At 43.2% G+C, this 25,441-nt stretch overlaps 1 protein-coding gene across 1 annotated transcript in view; it reads right to left on the bottom strand.

Annotated features, from left to right (window-relative positions):
* The window catches only part of nbas (NBAS subunit of NRZ tethering complex), a 133,072-nt gene that overhangs the window by 50,833 nt on the left and 56,798 nt on the right, over positions 1 to 25,441 (bottom strand). Inside the window, exons 34-43 of the mRNA XM_034527287.1 lie at positions 25,109 to 25,222; positions 22,484 to 22,641; positions 21,953 to 22,036; positions 20,031 to 20,198; positions 19,325 to 19,438; positions 18,223 to 18,346; positions 12,611 to 12,687; positions 11,820 to 11,957; positions 1,194 to 1,417; positions 890 to 1,000 (exon numbers count right to left, since the gene is read on the bottom strand). Coding sequence (XP_034383178.1) covers positions 890 to 1,000; positions 1,194 to 1,417; positions 11,820 to 11,957; positions 12,611 to 12,687; positions 18,223 to 18,346; positions 19,325 to 19,438; positions 20,031 to 20,198; positions 21,953 to 22,036; positions 22,484 to 22,641; positions 25,109 to 25,222 — 1,312 coding nt within the window. The remainder of the gene's footprint in view (positions 1 to 889; positions 1,001 to 1,193; positions 1,418 to 11,819; positions 11,958 to 12,610; positions 12,688 to 18,222; positions 18,347 to 19,324; positions 19,439 to 20,030; positions 20,199 to 21,952; positions 22,037 to 22,483; positions 22,642 to 25,108; positions 25,223 to 25,441) is intronic.

Here is a 25,441-nt window from a genome sequence, read left to right as displayed (position 1 = left end):
TCTTTTCCTTTACGTTTCCCCTCGTCTGCTCCCTTGATATCAGTCCCCGTGTCCATCCATCCGTTAAATCAATACGCATATGCAGATGCCTCTCGTCAAGAATATAGTATGAATATTCTTCACGCATTTGTCTCGATCTTGAGAGATTTTGGTGGAAACTCTCACACTCACACACACACACACACACACACACACGCAGCAGCTGTGGTCGGGTTTAAAGAAGGAATGGGCTGTAATTTATCGTTAAGTGGAGTCCATAAACCATTTCCCTTATATCAGAATGCGACAGGGGGATATTTATCACAGATACACACACGTGTGCGCACAAACACACAAACACACACAGACACACACACACACACACCACACACTGCTGAAAAGGCATTCTATTAAAACAAGGAAAGGTGCAGAGCTAGTCAGATCCCTGGCTATAAAGTCAGAGAGCAAATAGATTATGGAAATAGACTGACACACTTGCGTCCTCTAAAACCCAAGCACGCGCACACACACACACAAACACACACACCTACGAACACATATTCACAACATGTTTGATTTACTCCGGGGGTGCTTTGAGTGTGCTTTTTATGTAGTCAGGGTTTGTCGTAACTCAAAGGCTGTGTTGCTATTGAAATTCACTATTTTACACATCACTTTACAGACTTTCAAATAGAGGGCGAGGACATGTGCTCATACTAAACGTAACAGATGTGAGAATAGAGAAGTAGACTCAAGCAATACGTGTTGTTTATCAAAAAAAAAAAAATGCATTTAGGGGCATTTCTAGTGCACATCGACTGACTACATATTTCAAACTGATGAGATGAAAGAAATGCAAAGGGAGAGGTTATGTGAGGGTGTTATTATTTGTGTGTGTGTGTGCATGTACCCGCTATCTGTAAAGAGGAACTCGAGGTGAGTCATGTAGACCTCCCACAGAGGAACACTGTAGCGCTTAGCCAGAGACAGAGCGATCCCGTACACGTCGTCCTGCAGCGTCCTACACACACAGACATGGAGAGAGGAGAAAACTGTGATCACATGTAATCCCGTTGAAAACATGCAGACCAAACAAAGGGAACCCACTGCATGTGAGGAGATTCACTCAAAGGCATTCCAGTCAGAGGAACCCGCGTTCCTCTGACTGGCACTGTGGGTGTGTATCCCTTTAAGTCCCCCCCCCCCATGCTTACTCTGTGAGGCCGAGGATGGTCTCCTTCTTGTAGTCTCCGTCGGAGCTGAAGCGCTGGACGTCCACTCCGCGACCGAGCCCCTGCAACACCTGGGCCTGGGTGAAGTCCCTGAGACGCTCGTTGTACGCATGCAGCTGGATGATCAACTTCTGGAGCTCCTCCGGCCAACCCGAATACGCCGACACATGCTGTGTGACCAATCGAATAAGCTCCTTCGGGTCAGCCTGTGAAAGGGGGAATATAAATCTCTTGTTGACTCACAAAACGATGCTGAATGTCTTATTTCACGCTGGTAGCCTCACAGGGTAAATAGCATAAGAGGCGGACGTTTGTGCTAAAAGCCGAGTTTAGTAATCCTGAGAATTACTATCGTGTGTTACAGTATCCTCTGAATACAAGCACATGCAAACGGGGCTCTTAAATCCTTGGCCTTTTGCTTTGAAAACTGAAATATGTACAATTCCTGGAAGTTTACCATTTGTTCATTTAGGTTTGTACTTCTAGTTCATTCCATTGAAACCTCCAGCATCATTTTTTTTTATACAATTAAGATTATGTTTTTAGGTGGAATTGATTTTATTTGTCGTTGCAGTTGAACACATTTCTACTGCTACTGGAAGCACTGCCAAAAGTGTTACATTAAATTGGTTTGTAAAAAACAAAGATTTTTTTGTCTACATTTTTTTGGAAGTAACATCCCAACGCCCACTTTAAACACCTCCAATCGATTGAAAAGAAATGGTCTGAAAGGGGAATTGCTACAATTACTGAAATATAAAGTGGCTCTAAACATTTGAGGAATTAAAGCAATAGTATAATAATCCCAAAATCCAAACACACAAAATACACACTAATAAGAAATGTAAAAACGCAGCATTACTAAATCAAGCTAAATTAGTCATCAATCATCAATCATTCTTCATCTCTTCAGATGAGCGGAAGCTTGAGTGACATTTCATGCCCATTTTCACAGCACTTTTTATTTTTATTGTACCGTCTGTGACCCTCTTTATATAATTAAACTAAAGATCCAGCATAGAGGTTCTCTTTTTTTTTTTTTTTTTACCTTTCTGTGCTTTTAAAGTGCAGTTCTTACTCACAGACCGATACAGGAAGTGCACCACACTGTACGAGCCATAAATGAACTGCCATTAAGATCTTTTGTTGCAAGAAAATGACTGTAATTTTCACAAATCGGCAGCAAAAGGCACAAATTATCCTGGCCTTACATCTATAACTTCCAAAGTGTTGCTCCCAGGAAGACATTGACTGAGTCACCCCAGTTAAATCAGGCAACTCAATATATGCCTTTTCTCCTACACGCCTGGCAAATATGGGTAAATGGACCAGGAACCATAATTGCTACCGTGATTCAGGCCTATGGGGGGGATTTGAAGGCGGATGCACACATTTATGATTGAGAATGTCACGGGCAGGGAGCGGGAGGTGTATATTGCATCTCTCTCATCACCTCCGTTCTAATTAAATGAGCTCCTGAATTTGTTTTTTGGCATCTTATATGTGGTCGCCCAGCAGGACGAGATGGTTTATTTGTTGATCTTATTTGCATAAGGTAATTATGGCTGCTGGAAACGGAGGTGTGTGTGTGCGCGTGCGTGCGTGCGTGCGTGTGTGTCCATCTTTGCGTCTCTTCCTGCTCTCAGCAAGTGTGTGTGTGTGTACGGGTGTCTTTAGATGTGGCTTCGGTGGCAGTCATGGTGGCAGTTTAAAAGCGGGTGAGAGAGAGAGAGAGAGAGAGAGAGAGAGAGAGAGAGAGAGAGAGTGAGAGAGAGAGAGAGAGTGAGAGAGAGAGGAGAGTTATAAAGAGCAGACTGTTAAAAGTGTAGAGAGTCAGCGGTGGAGGAAATAAACCAAGAGGTCGGAGCAGGAATAGGGTGGCATTTGTTAATGCCGGTATCATTTTGTAAAAGTCAGACATAGAGGAAGAATGACACATAAAGGAGAACAGAGGGAGAGAGAAGAAAGTCTGCTGCAACTGTGACGGACAGGCCGGTGTTTGAAGAGCTTTATTGAAATAAGTCTTTCATGACGACATGTTGTTTGCATTCTCTCTCTCACTCCGTCTGTCAATCATCGCCAAATACTTTGTCCTTTGGGCTGGCTGGAGTAAATCTCCCCTAACCTCCGCAAACATCGTTTCCCTTGCAGCTCTCACACCTCCTCCTCCCCTGTTACTGAAGAATCCTTTAACTCCTTTCTCTTTCGAACACATATTCTATGCAATCCCATTTAGCTTTCAAATTAGGCTAAGACGACACTCATATTCCCCATATTCTCTTCATTTTATATAATTACTTGCTTATTTAATTTCTTAAGTATCTTGAAAAGCCACGTGTAGCCTCTCTTCTGAGGGAGGGATGTGCACACTGTATGTCAAGTATAATTGCATAAGGTAGTGTGTGATGTTGCACAGCTGGGAGGAAGCCAGCTCTCCCTAATTCCCCTTTTAGCTCTTCCACCGCTGCTACAGGCTCCTCCCTCTGTGCCCCCTCCTTCCTGTGATGCTGCTCAGTGTGAAAAGTATAAAAAGTCACCGTCTCGTGGAAAGAATGACCTTCCTTCTGAGACTAAGAAGGGACCAATACACAGCAACATGGACAAAATGGACCAAATACGTCAGAATAAGGACATTGGCAGGTGATTCGCCCTCCCTAACCTCACTAGTTTTCTCATAAAAAGACAAGCACTATTCACAACTAAGACATAACTCTATAGATAGATCTTTAAATCCAAGTATAAGAAACCCCGTGACTAGAACTCTTTGAATATATTTTTTATATCTGATTGTTGGACCGAATGTATGGTTGACACGAGTGACTGACAAACAGTGTTGCATGGTTGAAATGACTGTTTTTTGTTTATTATTTGTACTTATTTACTTGCTTAAACATTTACTTTATATTTAATTTTCCTTATGGCCAGACTTGGCCAGATGCATGTTTAATTTCCTTTTATCCTTCCTTACTTTCAAAGGATGCATTTCCTGTCAAACTGTAAAAACACCTAAATAAAATACTACGTATACATTTTTTTTTTTTTTTAAAGTCACCGTCTCAAATCGCCTCATCCACACTTGCTCCATCATTTCACTCTTAATGTACCATGTTACTGCGTTTCAGTCGCAACCCTGCACCCATTTAATCTCCTTTTGCCTTTTTCCAAATGCAGTCTGGTTAAATAGGTGGAATAAAAGTAATCCAGCCCAACGACATAATAATAAGTTAGTCTAAATTCATTTTAATTGCAAGAGAATCCATTTACTTTCAATTAGATGTTTGGGTGTTTAAATGGTTATTAAACTCTGTTACATTCTCAGCATAATTATGATTATGTGTGCGTGTGTGTTACCATCACATCATCAATGCCCCGACTCTCAAATATACAGCTTAGCGTGTTAGCTGCTAATGATCTCATTGAGTTATGTTTATCCCGTGCCCAACACTTATACAGTCCGTGGCCTCATTAACACTAATTCTGCACATGGTGTGTACGGTATGTGCACATTATTAGGCTGAATGTAAGAGGGAGAGGAGCTGACTTTAAAGGGGTGATCACTGGGAGTCATAATACAGCGTGACGGGGACCGATCACAGGCCTGCCAAGACAACGAACAGGAGGAACACAATCAACCCCATCAAATCAAATGTTTAGAGACTGCGTGGCCTGAAACCTTTCCAGTCATCTGCAACAGTGCAATAAGAGTTCATATTTGTCTAACTGGGCCCTTTTCTGCTGCTACTCTGCGCCACAGAGCTCCCGTGGGTAAAATATAGACTGATAATGATTGTGGTACAAGGGTTCAATTTGTACAAGTGCACAATTTGTACAAAAAGAGGAGAGCAAAGTCATTGAGTTTGCGGTGCTTTGTCTATGATGGGGGATAGTGATTCGGTCCAGCTCATTATTCCAATCAATTCAAAAACGGGCGAGCTGGTGCGGGCGGTCCCGGCACGTCCAAGGTCAGGTCCCCGCACCCAGGCAGCCTGAATCCTGTCGAGGCCATGAATGAAAAACTAAAAATGAACAAAAAGCACTTGCGATGACCACAGGCAATGTGAAATGTCACCAGATGTAAGCAAAGTGCTGTTTCATCGTGTGATCTCGATGCTATTAGGGGAACACTTTCATCTTTGCTCCGAGAACAATTTCTGTCTGGTGAGTGCTTTACTAAACGTTGTGCTTTATTTACTCTGTCCACATTGTCCTTTGAGTAGGAATCAGACAAAAAAACTCATTGATATACTTGATAAAAAAAAAAAAAGGTTGACAATTGTTATTTCCAAAATCAGTGATTCCATCGAAGCACATGGCCGCAAGTAAAGCATCCAAGAAGACTTTGTGGGCTTTTATTAAAAAAGGGAAAATGTCATAATGCGATGTTCAAAGAGCTCAGCGGTTTCTCTGCATAGTGCACTCTACGGTCACGCTGTGTGTGTGTGTGTGTGTGTGTGTGTGTGTGTGTGTGTGTGTGTGTGTGTGTGTGTGTGTGCGTGTGTGTCCACAGCGCATCTGTGTGTGCTCTAAATGTATGTTTGCTTGTGCGCACCGAGGGTGCGAGCAATCAATACTCGGTGAGAGAATTTTTGCAGGCGACTGCCGGCGAAGATGAACGGTTGAGTGAAAAAACGTCAATCACAGCTACGGCGATGCCGAGCGGGCGTGATTCTGACGCATACACACGCGCACACACATACACTCATACGCACACAGGCTCGCTCATTGGAACCCTGGAAAAAGTCCAGGGTAGACGGACCGTAACCCTTGCATAGGCGCGGGGCTATTGCGCAATACTGTGTCGACACCACCGGCAGGACAAGTACGGTCGTAGGCCGCAAAACGAGCACTTTAGTCGATGTAATGAAAACTTCCGTTGCGAGCAAGTGGAAGTCGGCTCATGATGCCTTGGGGGGGGGGGGAGATACTGGAAGCCTGGCATCCGTGTCATGGAGCCTGGTGCCGCTCCGTTATGCCCGGGGAGCCGTAATCGTACGGGAAGCTGTCACTTAAGACTTGAAAGTCAATCGCGGTCAACAGAATCTTCTAAGGCAACAAAAAAAAGCGGTTTGTCGTCATCCTCTGTAACCGGGGTGGCGCCTGTCCATGTTCCCAAGGTCCTACGTTCTCGACTTGAGACGTTGATAAATGTCTAAATGTTTTTTTTGTTTTTTTTTACCCGTTCAAATTGCATTTGAAGCCGTCCATCTTGCTTTTGTCTTTTTGCAAATTGAATTGCAAAGATGGCTCTTACTAATCTCTTTCAATAACGACCCTGAGAACATACAGAAGGACCGAACCCGTAAAGAGAATTACAAAACGACGCAGCAAGACAATATTTGAGCTCACTTGCTGAAAACATAGCGACAAAATGAAATAATGCACATGGGCAAACAAGCATCACCTAGGGACTCAACTATTAATGTAATATTGTGAGCGCTGAGAGATATTAAAGTGATGCAGGGACCACTGGCTTATTTTTTCCACAGTCTCAATAAAAATGCTAAATGTGACTAAATGACCCTCAAGTTAAACACCAATTTTGCTTAAATGCACCGGGTAAATATTTCTGAAAATATATCAAAATAGCATTTAAGGGATTGAGGAGAAGCAGGATGAGAGGTAGTATAAAAGGAATGACGGGGGTTTTTAAATTAATGGATCACTTTCAATTTAATACGACTCGGTTCATTTTTCTAGTCATGGTTTCTATTGGTTTTGACAACATACGCGAGGATTACTCCGGTCTGGCAACGTGGAACATTTTACGACAAAGCAGAAAGAACCTCAGCAGTCAGAAGATCAGGCAGGTTGCAAAGAAATAATGTCATTTCCACAATTATCAAATGTGGAGGTAAAATCAAATGAGAATGTCAGAAATAACACAGAAATATTGTGTGTTTAATTCCATAAAGCTTGCTGAAAATGCTGTTTGGCAGGTAATTGGGTTTTCCCTTCCAAGTACGTTTGGCTAACATGGGGGGTCTATTTAAAACCTGTATGACTTCCTACCAGCAATATTACCACATCCCCAGATATTAGTGATTCACTTGGTGATGATTGGGTTATTATTTCGAATTGGCCAAATCATGGAAAAACAAGCAATATTGTCCTTCATTTGTCCTTTATTGAAGTTGTTGTTGTTGTTGTGCATGCTCTCCCTATGTTTGTGTGTCTCCATACCTGCATGTTTGGTTCTCTCTGTTACTCCTGTGACTACCTTGAATTGGTCCATGGGCTGCTGCTGCTGCTAAATAGTTACAGTACAGCAGGAGTAAACCCCCCCCACGTGACCAATAAAGCATAACTTAACGATTGTGCTACATAATGCATTTTTAATGTCAATATATCGTTGTCAATTTAACTGGGATGCATTAGTAGAACTACAGCAAAACAAAAAGTTTGTTCCAAAGAATTCCTTAAAATCAAACTGTGCTATCCGCTGCAAACCTTCGTGGTCTTGTTTCCATACTTTACAAATGTAGTCATGATATTATTGACGCTAATGTTACATGTGACATGTTAATAGTGAAATATGGCCATTCATCCTATGTGGCCCCTGTATAATGCTCACCTGCGTTGTAGCAAGGATGCTGCATGTGGTAACGTTCTGTGCTTATTCGCATTAATGTAAAAAATAAATCTAATGTATGTGTGTGTATGTGCTGAATCGATAAAGGTAAATAACATCATGATTGACGCATTAGTAAATCTTTCCTAAAGGTACATATTACTGTATCAGTCAGGATTCAGAGCAGCATACATTTCTACAAACAGGGGGACTGAGGTGTATTACATGTGACATTTATGAATAAGTATGGACTGTATGCGTATTTTATTTAAACCAATTAAATTCAAGGAATTGTTTCCTCCACCTTAAGTTTCCATGTTGTTCTTTCAAGCCTTTCCAGCTACAGAATAGTGAGTTGAATGAGGCTTTAAAAACACGTCAAAGAACTCGAATAAACCCTCAGAGAGTTGTGTTCCCATTTGCAACTGAATGACTTCTGTGCCTTGAGTGTTTGCCGTCTTATTGCTCGGGTACCGAATTACGTGATTGGGACAAGAGAACCGAAAGAGTGAGAGTCACAGAGGTTCCTCAAGTGGAGAGTGGCAAACACTTGGAGACAGCTTGACACGCCGCAGAACAGATCTAAAACACACATGGCGCACACAAATATGTCCGCCTGCAGTAGAAAAACTAGAAGAAAAAAAAACGTGTGTGTATATGTAACGTGTTTTCTCTTCACCCGAACCCTAACGTGTAATGCAAAGCAAACACGCGTGACATATTGTGATACGGGCAACGCCCGCCATTACATATCTGCGGTACGACGTGTGCCCTCAAAAAAGATAAGCGAAAGCGCCAGAGCTCAAAGAAAGCACAAGAGAAATGTATGAAGTATGCAGAGTCGAGATAGTATTGTGGACGGAGAGGCCCGAGATTTTGACGAGAGCGCGGCTACGGGGGGAAGAAGGGGGGGGGGGGGGTGGGGGGGATAATCTGAACAGCAGTAGGAGGAGGAACGATAACATGGTGTGGACAGAGACAAGCCTGTGGAGACGCAAAAAAAAACAAAAAACTGAACTGTCATGCCAACAAAGCAATTCATTTAACTGACAGAGGAAAATAATAAATAAGGAAACATAAGGAGCACACACTGGGGGGGAGAAAGAGTGTAAAAGAAAAAAAAAGTACGGCGGATGTAGAGAATGAAACGAGGGCGGAAGGGTTGAAAGGTTTTCTTAAAAAAAAGTTGTCACGAGCTCGTCAATAAGAGGCGAGTGAAGGCGAGATCTGGAACACAACGATAACAAGCAGACTAAAGAGGAAAAAGGAACTCAAAAGGGAAAAATGACATAAAAAAAAAAAAAACGAGCTGCAAATGAAGGTACATTTGCCAAAGTGTAGCGCAGAGGAGGGAAAGCGTGATATATTTTTAAGTTAATGGACTTGAACTTCACTTTCGGCAGGAGGTTGGGGAGTGATTACTGTCATTAGGTGGCAGGGAGGGTGTGTGTGTGTGTGTGTGTGTGTGTGTGTGTGTGTGTGTGTGCGTGTCATCGAGTATGACTTGTTTATGTGTGAGCGTGTGTTTCTGTGCACAGTTCTGACCTTGAATGTCAACCGGGACACACTTATCCACTTCTTTCGCTGGCCTCCTTCCCTCTTCCGTTTGATTATTTCAACATTTTACCTCGCTTCCATTCCACCTGGGCAAAAGCCCACGAGAGCCGCAGTCCACTCAAGGAAAAGGTCAGAGCCATTTCTCTCCCCCCCCCCCCCCCCCCCCCCACGCTCTCCTCTTCTTCCTCTTCCCACTTGTATGTTCTGATCTCTTGCTCTTTTCTTGTTTGCATATTATTTGCTCACTTTGTGAAAAGAAACGTCACATACAGCAATGTGACCTGTTGAGGCTTATATTGTTACCAAAAACCTAAACATGTGACATTTAGCGTGCCACCGTATCCGACGAATACATTGAATTTGCCATTTGCACACGGGGAAAATTTCATGTAATCCAAAGAGTCGGAGAGACAGTGAATTATGCAAAGATTTCTGGCTGCTATAATTAAGACATCTGGGGAAATAAAATCAATTTACACATGAATTAACACAGACACAAACGGAATCCTATAGACACGTATTCCAGGGGTGGTTTTGGATTTAGGCATAAGTAAGTGGATTACTATGCTGATGAGTAAAAGGATGATTATAGTTATTTTACAATTTGTTCCATTATGATGCTTTTTGCATGTTAGATTAGTGTAAAAAAAAAAAAACGAAAGGTGATTCGAAAGTATTTTAATCTAAATTGCTGACAATGACTTGGATTTATAATTATTTGTGGCTTTAACCTGTCCAATCCTACAGTCCCACTGGTTCTTCAAACCCGTGTACACTGTTGTTTAAAATTCTACTGGAGATCCCAAAGTTTCCAAGGATACAACATCTGTCAAAATGAGCTGAAACCAAATGAAAAGCATAGTTTGTACTGTAGTTAGTTGAGGACATGGCACTGTCAGACAATGTGATATAAGACGACTTTGCCAACCGTAACGCTATTTCAAAGAAGAAGAAAAAAAATGGAAGTAAATTAGATAACTTGTGCATTTGGATCACATGCAGTTAATTGGATGTGTAATCTGAGCTAAAATAGGTAATTACAAAGTATTTGACAAATGAGGTTTTCCCGATTGGCACATTGACTTAACATTCTCCTCAATGATAACACCCCCTCATCTCAGGGTTATCGGCACGTTTGGTGGTCAGCACTCATTTGAAATTCATGTTAAATCAACATATCCTTCCAGGCGTAGAAACTCTCTTGTCGTCATGAAGCCTTTGAAGAGGAGAGCAACGCAACACTTTGAGGGAGAAATGCATTTACAAAGCATCTGCAAAAAGGGCAGATCTCTGCCCGGTGTGTCTGCAAAACAACCACCGCTGTAATGTTTGATTGAAATATAATACACAGTCTAGACAGCACACACACACACACACACACACACACACACACACACACACACACACACACACACACACACACACACACACACACACACACACACACACACACACACACACACACACACACACACACACACACACACACACACACACACACACACTAATCACTACACCAGTGAGCCATGGAAATAGATCAGGAATACGACTGGATAGACGTTTGCTGCTTACCTAGGCATAGAACGCTAATGAATCCTAACACTTTAGCAGTTGTTGACCACTTGCAGCCCGAGCTGGCGGGTTAAGAGGAGCGAGGAGACGGCAGTCAATGGCGGTGTGAAGCAGTCAATAAAATATCTTTTTCAAAAAGTATGAATAAAACGCAACCCCGAGAGGTCCTCGGGCATACAGTCATGAATGAATGCAAAAACTATTAGGCTGATGGGTCCAGTAGCATGCGAGATTAGCCATGGAAAGACAGATAGATGCACACACACACACACACACACACACACACACACACACACACAACAGAGCATATAATCTCCTTCCAGGTTTACGGCTGGCGGGGGGGGTTATGAAAAGACACTTCCTCCCTGGTCACTCTGACATTAACTTTTAAACACTGGTCTTGGTCACACAGTTATTCCACACCTGCCCACTATCGCTCCGCTAGTTCCTGCTAAGCCTGTAGCAGGCTTGGACCCTGGGTGACACAGCGTTTTGCTGCGGTGGTCCCTGGCCGTGACTAAAAAGCTTAAAAAACCTGCACTGAGCCTCTCAAGTTTTACAAAAATTATTCAAAACCCATCTGCTCAAAATAGATCGATCTTTTGGGTCTGCTGTTAAAGCCATAACTTTGGGATTTTTTTTTTTTTTTTTTTATCTCTGTGACAAGTGCCTGCTGTTTGTCGCCTAGTATCTTTATTATGTCTTTTCTTTTTCGTCACTTTGGTCCTGCTTAAACGATCTGTGAATTTGCGTTGGGCAATTCGCGCAATTCTGGGTAACGAAAAGCATCTCGTGTTCAGACACTTTCTATCGAGCGTCATTAATATCAACGACACACCTCTGCATTCTACTCAATGCCTCCATTCACACAACCACCCACACGTATGCGGCCGTTGGTATTGCATGCTAACCTGGTAGAGAGTGTGGTTCTTGTCCTTGAAGCAAGGTATGAGGAGAGAATAGATCTGCAGGGAGTAGTAGTAGGCAGCCAGCTGGAGCGTCAGGGCGGAATGACACTGTTTCTCAAAGCACCTGTTGGCATCCAGTACCTGCATAGACGGGGGGAAAGATATGAATATGAAGAAAAAAATGCTAATTGACTCCACTAAACCAATAATTATGTCCAAGAAACAAGGCAAAAAGTCAGGCGACCAAACTCTGTGTCAGTAACGTCAGTCTAATCCGGGTGGAGTGAACTAACTCTATATCATTTCCCCTCCAGCAGTATATTGTTTCACTAGAGGTGTGTGTTAGGACTCAAGAGGGATCTCACTGCCTCCACTTGAACACAATCCACTGCAGTAGCTTTCTCTCTCTTATATTTCACTTCCTCAGCTATCGAAATACATTTACTGCTCCTCTGATATCTGAGACAAGTCGCCACGCATTGTGATGCGGGCAATGTTTTATAGTGCGCGTGCACGCTGATTTGACCACGAAGGAGACGTGAAACTGTGCGCGTTGTGTCACACACTGATGATGCAAACTGGAGAGCACAAGAGCTCATCTGGAAGGGTAAAGAATATGGACTCCCTCAGCCATTCGCCAGTCTCACTAAAATACAATCTCACTTATATCCCCGGAGTCTGTGTGTATGTGTCGAAAATAAAGCTGTCGGTGTGTGTGTGCGTGTGTATGTGTGTGTGTGTGTGTGTGTGTGTGTGTGTGTGTGTGTGTGTGTGAAGACTGTGTGTCCACCTACCTGAGGCAGGGCCAGTAAGTAGGACAGAGCTAGCATCATGTCCCTGGGAAATGCATCGTTGGCCAGCTGCAGCAAAACTGGGAAAGGATGGAGGGAGAGAGAGAGAGAGAGAGAGAGAGAGAGAGAGAGAGAGAGAGAGAGGGAAGAAAAGACTTTAACTAAAGCACTGAGGATTAATAACCAGCCATCCTCCTGGATGAGTTTCATCCCACGTTTGTTGAATACAGACGACAATGCCTGTCAGGACACACCTCTCTGTGGGCCAGACAAAAGAGAGAGGGAAGGTAAAAAATAGAGGGTGATGAGAAGAAAAGGAGGGAAGCGTCATTACAATAACGCCGACAATGACATCGTGCAGGTTTTGTTTGCATTGGGAGGGGCTTAACACTGCTGCACACATTGACCGACAACATGGAGAAAGGTACTTTTAAATGGACATTTTCATTTTAAATCTCTACCAGACTGAAAGTGATTATTTTTTTCAGAGGCTTTACAGACTAAAAACTCCCCCGCACAGTAAATAAATTTAAACAGATGTATATACTGTATGTTTACTTGCTGTTGCTCTGAGAGTTACATTGTGATAAGATTACGTTTAAATAAAAGCGTGTAATACACTATTTTTTAATTCATTCTTGATGTTTTGCGCATAATACTATTAATCGCTGTTAATCACAGAAAAATCATGCGATTAATCGATTAATTTTGTTCATCTTTGCCCAGCACACATATATATATATATATATATATATATATATATATATATATATATATATATATACATATATATATATATATATATATATACACTATTTATGTGTTTCCTCGATGCATCTAAAGCTTTTGAGCAAATTAATCATTGACGATGAGCAGCGGCAGTGTTGCAAACTTTATGCCCAAGCCAACATGCTGGCACGTACATTTCATATGTGTACAGAAGATGTTCAAACTGCTCTCTTCAGAGCCTGCTGTACTCCTCTCTAAACAGCCCACCTGTGGTGCAGTTATAGTAAAGCGAAAATGAAAAAGATTCAGGTGGCATTTAATGATGCTTTCAGAATCTTGCTCAAGCTTCCCAGATGGACAAGTGCAAGTCAGATGTTTGTGACTCGTAATGTTCCCATTTTCCATGCTGTGTTGAGGAATTTTAGATACACATTTAAATGTCGATTAAATGACTCAGAAAATGTAATTATAAAAGTCTTAACTGAGCCAACACAGATAGATACAAGGTATTTTTCCCGTTTCTGGAAACATTGGAACAAGTGTTTGTATGTTTTTAAACCACAAGTGACTTTGTAACTGCAGTAATTGTACCTATGTCCCTGTATTGTATTGTATTGTATTGTATTGTATTTTATATATTGTTGTTATATTTGTGTTTATTGCTTTATGGACTCATGAGTCTGGAATAAAATATTATATATATATATATATATATATATATATATATATATATATATATACACACATACCCACACAGGGAGTTTTCATTATTCAAAGAGTAAGTACATGCCCACTTCTAATAAGTGCTCTCCAGATGAGTCCAAACTACATCGGAGTGCACTTTAAAGTTGAATCCGCTGAATGCCAACATATATGCATATTGGCTGCAAAGCTTGATCCTGAGAATCCTAAAATATCTTTCTTGAACTGGGTTTGACTCCAGTCCATTTGAACCACTGATCTGGTAGAGCAGGACGTGTCGACTGCGAATAAGCAGTTTGTAACCAAAGGTCAGACTGAACTCTTCGCGTACGTGACCGTTTTGTACAATCGGGGGGGGGGGGGGAGAGAAGCGGACCCGACTTTGGAAAAGCTCCTTCGCCGATGGTGCGACGTGCTGCTAAATTAAGCCTCGCAAAGAGAACAACAACGGTTTCAATCATCCAAACATTTCCTCGAGCTGCATCCCTTTCACATTGCAATGATCTTATGTTAATGTTCTGCAGCTGTGAACCGCACTCCCATTTACTTTGTGCATTGCATTGCGGGACACGGTACGCGTCAACGGGCTCACAACGAGCACAAACAATCGAGTACACTTGATGTAAATCTCTCTTTGCACGGGACGAGTACATAATGTGATTTGGAAATCTCCACCCACGAGCTTCGTGCGTCGCATTCTCACGGGAAGCATTTTAATCAAATGTACTGACATTATGCTCCAGGTAGGATGTCAAGGCTTTGTGTAACAGCCGCTTACATTAAAGACATTATCCTACTACATGATATCTATATGTAATATTATAATACTATTTTATTATTTAGGCCTGTTAATGTGTAGATATTACTCATGAAGACTTCTTTCTGAGATGCGCAAGCTGAACCTTTCCTGAATTTGCACTCAAAATGTCACCAAAACTTTCATTTAATTGCAAATGCAGCCTCCAGAATTCGCAACCAGGAAAGAGGCACACAAAAATGTGCGGTGAAAGCAGTGACCCTTGCAAAAAAATTAATGAAAAGACGACCCAAAATCACCAAAAATTGCCAATTCTTACGGGACTAATGTCATCAGACAACCTCTGAGTTTGGTGAAATATGGGACGCAAAAAGAGCCGTCGGATTTTTACTTCACAAACTACGGGCAGATTCGCACAGGTTTAATATCACAAGCAATTATTACAATTTACTTCCCCAGGTGATACTAGTCCCAATGCGAAAGAAGGCGTAATAACATACTGAAAAACTGCTTCGAGTTAGTATGTAATACGGAATTGGGACACAGTCTTCGGTGCCCCTAAGGCTGATGGGATTTGGAGTCTGGATGGGGTTTTGGGCACAGGGATGGACTTTTGTCAAACTGCTCGAGGCCACAACAGACCACCACAAGGATGCACAATCATACAAAAGTAGATGAACACCAAACACTGTAAACACACAGACTCTCTTAGTTATTCACTCACTCACTGTGAGGAAACAGGGGGGGGGGGCAGAATCACTTTGTAGTCTCAGACCCAAAGAGAACAAAAGCCTGTGTTGGTGATAAGAGCCAGAGACGAAATGGGACAGAGTGGAGCTAAGTGGAGCATGGACACTGGGAGAAAGACAGGGGGGGGGGGGCATGCTGTAGAACTAAATGCACACAAATACTTGTATGTGCACACACTGGCGTTGCAACACCTGACATATGAAGTTGGATGTTCAATGTGTGCCTGTGAGCCGGGGGACACAGAGCCATAACAGCTCTCTTAAGCAGAGTGCCCCCCCCTCCTCCTCCTCCTCCCCCCCGCCCTCCCCTACTTCAGAATGAGCTGATTACACGCCTCTCTAAAGCCACTGATACCATCGGGACAGGAATTACCAGAGGGGTAAACACACACACATACATACACACACACACAGAATAGATAACCCAGACTTAAAAGGATACAGTATTTCTGCTTGTGAGGGAAAGAGGATAACAGACACAGTGTGTGTGTGTGTGTGTGTGTGTGTGTGTGTGTGCACGTCCACAACTGCATGCACACACACACACACAAACTCCTGCTCCTGTGTCAGCAAATTCAGGCACATTGTTAGCTGTATGGTGAGACGGGGACTTATCCCTATTTCACCTGTGCATGCAGTGTGAAAAACAACTGAGTACGGCCTGCTCAACATGCGGCCAATGGCAACGTGTGTGTGTGTGTGTGTGTGTGTGTGTGTGTGTGTGTGTGTATCCCAATGTTTCCCCTCACAACAACTGCCCGTTTCTGCACCTTACTCAGCTGAATCCCATAGAGTCCCTTTCCACCGGTGTCATCATTAATTACCTCCGCCGTATCTGGGCCAGGTGAAAAATCTATATATTTATATTCTTAAAGGCCATCTCCCAGTCTGTGTTTTTATGAGGACAGCCAGCGCGGCGGGCCGATGATACGCGAGTCATTAATCGAAGGTTGTTATCGCACGCGATACCGTCCACGCCGCCTTTTCTCTTTCTCGACACGTCGCAGCTCAGTGGCGGCTCTGCAGGGAAGGTGACTTTAAAGAAGAGAGATATTCATTTGACTGACAACAGCAGAGAGATCTTGGATCTGGTGGAATGTGTGTGTGTGAGAGAGAGGTGTGTGTGTGTGTGTGTGTGTGTGTGTGTGTGTGTGTGTGTGTGTGTGTGTGTGCGTGTGTGTGTGTGTGTGTGTGTGTGTGTGTGCATATCGATGCATTAGCACTACATGGTCAAAGTGTGTGTCTGGCATTCTTTAGCGTCCACGTATTAGTATTCAAACGCGCGCGCACGCACTGACAGACACACGCGCTCTTTATTTTTCGTGGTGGCATTGATTTTGGCGAGCAGCTGTGATCCATCACACGGCGTGGCCTTGATGTCTTGACTTGATACTATCTCTCCGATATCGCCGTGGTGACGTGTCATTATTTACTTTTGCTGCGGGATGCGAGCGTATACATTAATGAATCAATGTGAGGCTATTCTTGCCATGTCGTCCCCTTGTCCACCACATATGGTCTCCATGGCGAGACGGATGAGGAGAAGGGGGGGCGGGGGGGGGGGGTAATTCAGAAAGTACCACAGCGTCAGTAAGACGGGGCACGCAGAAGCAGCTCGAGTTACACAGCACTTTCTACTTGTTTTTCTTCTTTATTTATTTATTATCTGTTATCTATTATAATAATCTGGAAAAACTCCGATGCAAGACGTTGACAAATCAGTCAATTGGTCACAATTTTTACTATGTTAAAAAAAAAAAAAATTAAAAAAAAGTCAGAATACATGTTTTGATCAGTGTGACAACTTGTGACAATTTCAATAAAATAAATTTAAACAAGATGTCCGCGTCAGAGAGAGAAAGACATTGTGCAAGACTGCTTTTGAAATTGCATCCTAACATTGCAAACTGACAACGTAGTGCGCTCTGAACCGATGACTGGATGGGGATGAGACGTGAGCTTACTGAACATACTCTACCGCCCCAAAATGCATTGCGTCTCCTCAGACTTTCCAATGGCTGAGCGCGAGGTAGACGGCGTCTTACATAAAATAACCATTGCGAACGATGAAGTTGTTAAAGCGCAAGAGCTCTAAATAAAAGAGCTATATGATGCACTGTAGAAAACCTATTTAGCACTAAAAGCTTTAATAATTTAAATTTGCTGGAAAGTAATACTGGAAAATATTAAATTGAGTCGAAGAGGTAATATTGATTCACATTTGTGATAAACAATTATTGTCAAATGGAAGCTCGGAAACGGTAACGTCGCGATCGATAGCGCCATGAATGTACTTCCGCGTGTACAGGTAATGTTTGTTATGCACGACGCACGTAATCGATAATTCCGTAGTCAGCGTGCATTACACACAGATGGAGTGTGCAGTGTGCGCTACGTTCCTCAATTCAACTACGAAGAGGAAGCACGACGAGGAAAAAATTAAAATATGGAGTCGCAGATGGCTGAAAGATGCAGACAATATGGTCCGTCTGCTGTGCAGCAAAGTTGAGTTATATTTCTATCAAAGCACAGTCTCCGTGGTTACGACATGTAAAACACTGCTCCAATGTTATTTAAAAACAATCTACAAGGCCCCTCTCAACTTTCTCAATCTGCACAAGTGTTTGTGTGTGTGTGTGTGTGTGTGTGTGTGTGTGTGTGTGTTTCTGCGTGCTCACCCTCCGTAGCAGGAAACAGGGTTTTTCCTTCAGTCCTGGCCTCCGCCAGTTTGCCGGTCCGCAGCAAAACCTCTGCAAAGTTTTCCTGAGGCACCTCGTTGTAGGACGAATACACATCTTGACTCTAAGAGAAGGAACGAAGAAGAAAAAGTGGCGAATTGATACCTCGCGCTCAACATTGTACCGAGGGAATCCCGACACGAGGGAAAACAGATCATTCCCTGGGATCAGACGGATGAGACTTTAAGCAAATGAACCTAGGAAATAAAGAAATAAAGCCTTTAGATAATTAATCTATAGGATTCAACAATCTCTCTCTCTCTCTCTCTCTCTCTCTGTGTGTGTGTGTGTGTGTTAAGGTAAAAAAAACAATCCCATTGATCAGCCGATTCATAGACAGACAGACGTGGGGAGCCATTATTGGTAGACGGATGATGGAAGATGGATTGAACGCTGAAGATGGTAGCGGAGGAAGGGATTTGGAGAGGCCTATTAAAATGCCATGAGGAGAGATGTATCGGCGTTCTTCGTTTCCCCTTGCGTCCACTCTTTAAGCTATCCACATGATTTGTATCTCGGAGTAAAAAGCCCAGTCATAGCCCAGGGCAACCATTTTCTAGGCATAAAGGTCAAACTACCCTTTCTCTTACTTTTCTCCATAACTCCGTCTGTGGACCTCCTTCTCTTTTGGAGTGTCATGGTATATATCTCTCTCCCTCCGTCTAATACATACAGAACTTCTTCTGTTATGGTTAGATTTTTTTTTGTTTTTGTTTGCTGTTATCTTCCCATTATTCTTTGGTTTATTATTATTTTCCTGTTAAGTACTATTAATACTTACAAATGGCTTTTGGCATTAACACGACTCGGTCTGAAATCAATATTCATCTTGTTTTAAGATTGTTTTGGAAGGGCTTTGGAAGTCATCGGGGAAAGAAATCTGATTAAATGTCTTAAGTCAAGCATTATTGCATTATTTAAGAAAGGTGGCCTGAGGTAAAAAAAAGTTTAAAAAAAAGAAAAGAAGAAATAAGGACAACAGGTATGCGGGTAGGAAGAAGACAGAATAATGAGCCGTGAGCATTGGTCTTCAGCCACTCACCGGGTCCAGCCAGGGATCATCAATGAGTTCCCGATAAAAGGGGCTACAGCCTTGACGCTGCAGGTTGGAGTTCTCACACACCCCTTCCTGACGAGTGGCTCCTGCACCGTGACCCTGAGGAGCCATCAAAACATCATTACACTTCCACAACATGCCCACAGCACTGTCATCTCTCTCTTTGTCGCTCTCTTTGTCCCACAGCTCACATCCTCTCCTTTTTTCTTTCTTTCTCTTTACTTAGAAAACGTGCGACCCGCGAGCCGCCTTTCCAAAATCGCTGCCGAGATGAAAGACGCCATCAATCTCCGGCCCGGGTCGACCACCGAGCCATTCCAGCCGCCGGCAACTGCCAGATATTGAAATATTCAACAGGCGGCCCAATTAATTATGCAGGAGATGAGCTCTCGATTGGTTGTTTTTAGGATGAGGGCCTATGAAGTCTGTGAGAGTATTTGAGATGTGAAAGCAAGGGCAGACCTGCTACTGTGCATCTTCACAGCCACACACATGCTGCGCAGCTCAGGAACTAACAGAGTTACCAGCAAGCATGCCTTCTGCAGCGCACTGCCGTTTATGCAGTACTCACTTAAAGCCACACACATTTAGATCCACGAGTTAGTTTGTTAATTAACTCGTTCGGCACTTTATTGCCCCCCCCCCCAGACAGAGAAAAACGCCCTTCAGCTTCACCGCAGATTACACTCACGTGCAGCGGCCGCAGGAGGTTGAGCGAGTCCTTCCACCAGCGGTGGTCGCTGACCGCGCTCAGCACCGCCTTGGTAGTCAGTCCCGTGGTGGTCAGCACTTCCATGGTCTTAGCTGTGGTCCGGTGCAGCAGGTCCCCCGCTGTCGTCGCAGGGGAGCCCACAGAGGCCTGGAGCCCGGGCAGGTGACACAGCGGTAACGGGGATGGACAGAAAACACACGACGGCCACGTTAGTGCGGTCACTCTGCAGCACACGAGAGTCTCTCTGCTCCTTGAAAACCACCTGATTCTGCTCTGTATTGTTATATTAAACCAATGGAGACATTTGGAGCTGAGGACTCGTGGGTCTCAGTGTGGTAATAGACGTGGTCGCGTTCTATTTTTTTAATTTTTTTTATTAGCTACTTGAGAGGAGCGCTTTAAAAATCGACGCAGTGCTCTATGTGTCTGTTGGTTTGATGGTGCAAAGTGTAAATTACAATTGATGGCGGCGCAGAGCCCTCCCAGCGCGGCTTGAGAGACACACAGTGAGTAAATGTGCCAAAAGTCTCACGGTAATGCATTATGGTGTGCAGTGCTACGGGAGCGTGGGGAAGATTCATGACACAAAAATACCTTCTTTTTTTTTTTTACCTCTCGTGACAAGCATGAGAGAAATTGATTCACGTGACTGAATCGAATTCCATGAAGTTCAACATTATGAGAAATATGCTTATTCTAAAAAGTCACTTATATAAGTGCGTTGCTTGCAAATTCCTTTTGGTTTCGGGGGTCGTTTCGCATTTCATAAACTGTGTATGTGTTTTCACGCTGTGTACTGCGATGCATTTTTTATTAGGTGTGAAGCACTGTGGAACTGCTGTTTTTGAAAAGTGCCAGATACATAAAAAGTACTTAATAACTTATTTGTTCTCTGGCCTCGAGTTAGATGAAATTGATACTACTCATATATATCTGTCTGAAGCCAGCAGCCAGTGAGCTGAGCTCTTAGCATAAAGACAGGAAGCAGGTAATCCGTCTACCTGCATGGTAAACTTTACTTTACTATACAATGGTCATATATATATATAGATAGATAGATACACACACATACATAGGAGCAAAGCCACTCGCTTTGCCAGCTTCATATTTGACGGACAGACATGAAAATGGTGTCAATTTTTTTTCCATCTCATTATGTTTTTTTCTTTTTTTTTCTTCTTCTTTTCGATGAAAAGGAATTAACAAATGAACGGTGCATTGTACTGTGAATTGCATTCATGATGGTATTTTTGAAAGCGCGCCACCAGTTTTCACGGTATGTTGGTTTTTCTGCACAACTGAAAAGGATTTTAAACTCCAATGTGGAGAGCCGGGTGGGCCGAGGCCAAATCGTTTAGTGCCTTTCATCAATACTTTATTTACCAGGGGATTGAGGGTCGGGGAATGAAAAGAACCCAAACATACATACACTCAAGGTGTTTGTTTAAATTTGAAAAATTGTAAACACCTCTAGAGTGCACGCACACACACATGAACACAGACACACACAGACAAACACAGACACACATCCATCTAGGGCTTAAATATACACGAGTGAGGAGCATGGACATCAATACAACAATAAAATGACAACAGACAGTTTCAAATGAGCACCCGTCCCCACACAAAAGGGGATGCGAGTCAAGTCATGAAACATTAACACCCACTCAAGGCTTCAGAAAGCTGGCGGTGCTGAAGGGGAAGAGAAGTGGGAGGCATAAATAAACCACGCGAGCTGAGCAAACTTAACACTAGATTTACACCTCATCAAATATGAAGCAAATGGGGGGACCACACAAGAAAAGCAGAAGCTCGCCCCGCTACAACTCGGAGACAAAGAGCAATCACATTAACATTTAGACAAGACAACAGATGGAGAGCAACAACACACACTCACAAACCTTTACGGAGTCGGTCTCGTCGGCCTCTCGTCCACTGTCTGTAATAACAGGCTCCATTTGGTAGTTAACTGCCTGGTATAAAACCTAGAGGACAGAAATGGGGATGGAGACGGAAATCCAAAAGATGACAACCAGCTATTTCAGCGCAGCGATGTCATTGGATACAGGGATACATTGAAATGTGGACAATGGGTATGATTGACAAGGCAAAATGGTAAAGGGAGGAGGTTTTCATTGTGTTTCTTAAAAAGACAAAAAGGAAGAAATGACCAGAAATGGAACTGTTGCATTTGTTTTGACTGATTGTTTGTCATGCAAGACCTTGACATTACAATTTGACTAATTAGCAAACATCGTTAATAATTATGGTCCCGGTGTTGACTGGGTCAGTCAAATTACACGTCGTTCATGTTTTTGAGATACTGACTATTTGTACACAATACTGGTATCAGCTGTAGTTGTAGAGAATACAGAATACACTGAAACACTGCACCATATCGGTCAAAGATATAATAAAAAGTGAAGAGTGACCTGGGTTTGCAGGTCACTGGAGGCAGCCAGCAGGCCGTGGATGCCGTCGGGGGGGCAGTGGGTGAGAGAGAAGGCTAAAAGCTCCTGCCGGGCCTCCAGGTCTCCATAGCCCTCACACTGACCCAGCAGACTGCACACATCCCACGCTGGACTGTAACCTAGAGGACGGACAGACGGAGCCCAACCAGGGGGGGGGGGGGGGGGGGGGAGGTTAAGTAGAGGGGAGGAAAAAAAATGTTTGAATTAAAGTGAATGAGTGCAGGATATAACAGCACCTGCTATAACATCCTCTATAACACTATGGTGATGCAGGAGGAGATAACTTAGTTGTTGTAGGCCAAACCCGGAAGTTGGCATCGCTCTGGTTCCCTTGACAGAAATCCAATGGGATTTTGTATTATTGCAGACAATATAGGCTCTGAGGCAAACAGAAGTTTATGCTGCTTACAATTTTTGTTCTGCATGGACAATCTTTACAAATGATCACTTTTGAAGCGTGAATGCAATCTGCAGGAGTAAGAAGCCTAAACAGCGGTATAGCACGAGCCACGAGTGAACGCAAGGAGGGCGGACGAGTCGGCGTGACAACGGTTTGTCGTCTCATTGAGCCGCTTGTTAGCAACCGCCTTTTTAAAGAGTGGAGAGGTTTTATTATATCGTAGAACCAAACGTTTGAATCTATGAAGCTTACGTTATACCTTACCAGACATCTAATCTAATCTAAATCATCAGCTTGGAGACGAGGGAACCGTAGGTATTATTTCTGGGTACTCATTCCTGCATCGCTAGATACAAAAACACACAAATTGACTCACACACACAAACACGTCACCAAATCGCTGAGCAGAAGTGGTTTTCATTTTCCATCAGTGTCCTGCTACATTCTCCGCTGACCCTGACTCCTATCCGATAGAGGACCAAGGCATAAAGAGGTCGCGCACACACAAACACACACAAACTGTATGAATTCTTAGAATGTGCCATTTAAAATAAAGAAATGGCAATAATAATGCTGAGCTAATGATGACACAATAAAGTGCAGCCTTCCACCCAATACACATTTAACATTTAAGTCTGAGACACACTGTAATAACTGTGCCACGTTCGTTCCGGCTTCATCGCAGTCAGAAAGCAACACGCCGGCCTGACTTCATTCCTACAAACAGATTAAATTACTCCCACTGCGCCGCTTATCCGATTACATCTTCTCTTCCTACCAGACACCTTTTTGCTCGTCCACCGTTACTCGCCGCTGTGGGAAGACTCGACCAAATTCTATTCCCTTCCATTATTCCTATGTGGCGTAACACGAAACGGGGTCAGACAAAATATCATTATCGCAGCGACCACTTTGAATCCCCTCGGGGGGGGGGGGGGGAGATGCCGAGGAGCAGGCCGCCTCGACTGGGATGTTATTGTTACATCGCCGGATTCATTTCTGTTCTTGTGCACGAACGGACACAAAGTCGATTTGGGGAAAGGATGGAAGGAGCTCAAAGTGGGTAATTCTTAAATGTTCGAGATCACAAGACAAACCATTAGAGGCACCCAATCAAAAGACGCAAGAGAGTCCAAACACACAATACCAACCACAGTCTCCAGCGGCCAGGATGTCCACCTTTATTACAGTTGACAGGACCCAGTGACTTTATTCCGGTGTCTGTTACTGGTTGGGTACGTTTGTCGTTGTTTTGCTGGTGGCAAGTAAACGTTTCTCTTTTTCTATAAACCTGGATCTTCTCTATTTTTTTGCGGTTTTGACCATCGTTCCCATTAGACACAGAAAGAACGTGTCAAGTCTGAGGACGCAGACTCTGCGAGACATGGACTCACATTCTGGAGCGCACGGTACACCGGAGGTTTCAAAACAGTCCAACCACATCACCTAAACCCCTTGTTCAGAAGGGAAATTCCAAATGTCATCATTTTTCTGTCATTGCCATTAAAATACTGACTGTGGCTGCACACGCAAATAATTCTACACCGTCATCAATGATTAAAACTGACATTTTGGGTGGATTTGCTTTCGACTTGTATGTTACCTCATACAAAAGGTGACATGTGTATTTAAAATATGTGTATTTATTTCTAGTATGCTATTCAGGTTTTATAACTTGAGGAGACTAAACATCAACTGGGAATTATTACTTCCAGGCTAAATATGTTAATTGTTTTATTTTTAAATGAACACAATGACCTGACGCTATACTGTATCTTGATCATGTAATACCTGCCTGACTTCAATCTGATTGTGATGCCCCTCGGACAGCGTGTGAGCGGATGACAGTCTACGATTTGTCAATCAGGAACTTCACCAAAGGCGCTGCAGCATTTCCTTGGCATAAAAAAACAAAAAAACAACCTTGCTAAACCCTTCTACGATCCAAGGTCGTGAAACTGTTTCTGCTTCCATTGTTCACAAGAAAAAGCTAACGAAGGGTTGACAAAAAGCAGAACTGGAACTAAAGAAAAAAGTTGTCCGGATGTCGATATTCGAACACATTTGGAAGATAAGGAAAGAAAGCTTTGTGCTCATGTTTAGTTGGAAGCAAATGAGGGCAGACAGGCCTGACGTAGGTTTGCATTAACTTCAGTGAGCCTCGTTTTCCAACGTCCGCTACATACCTGCGGCCATGAGGTCCCGGCAGTGGACGGAGGAGGCCTTGAAGTCCAGACACTGGAGGGCTTGCTCGGCCAGCAGGGTCAGCACTTTGCCTTTTCGCGCGTCCTTGTCGTCGCCTAGATTCACAGACAGATATCCATTGAAGCACACATCAACACACGAGTGTCTTTTGAAAACTTTTTGTCAAAGCTAACACACTGAACAGCAAATCTCATAATCCTGCATATCACATCTGGCTTAATAACATCCCCTTTATTAAATCTCCTCCTGACTACACCAGGTGGCAACATAAGGACCTCTAACTGTATTAGCTGAGCCACAGACCGAGCTTGAGA

This window comes from Cyclopterus lumpus, chromosome 24 (assembly GCF_009769545.1).
Source record: "Cyclopterus lumpus isolate fCycLum1 chromosome 24, fCycLum1.pri, whole genome shotgun sequence".
Lineage (NCBI taxonomy): Eukaryota > Metazoa > Chordata > Actinopteri > Perciformes > Cyclopteridae > Cyclopterus > Cyclopterus lumpus.
This window is presented reverse-complemented; position numbering and strand designations above follow the sequence as displayed.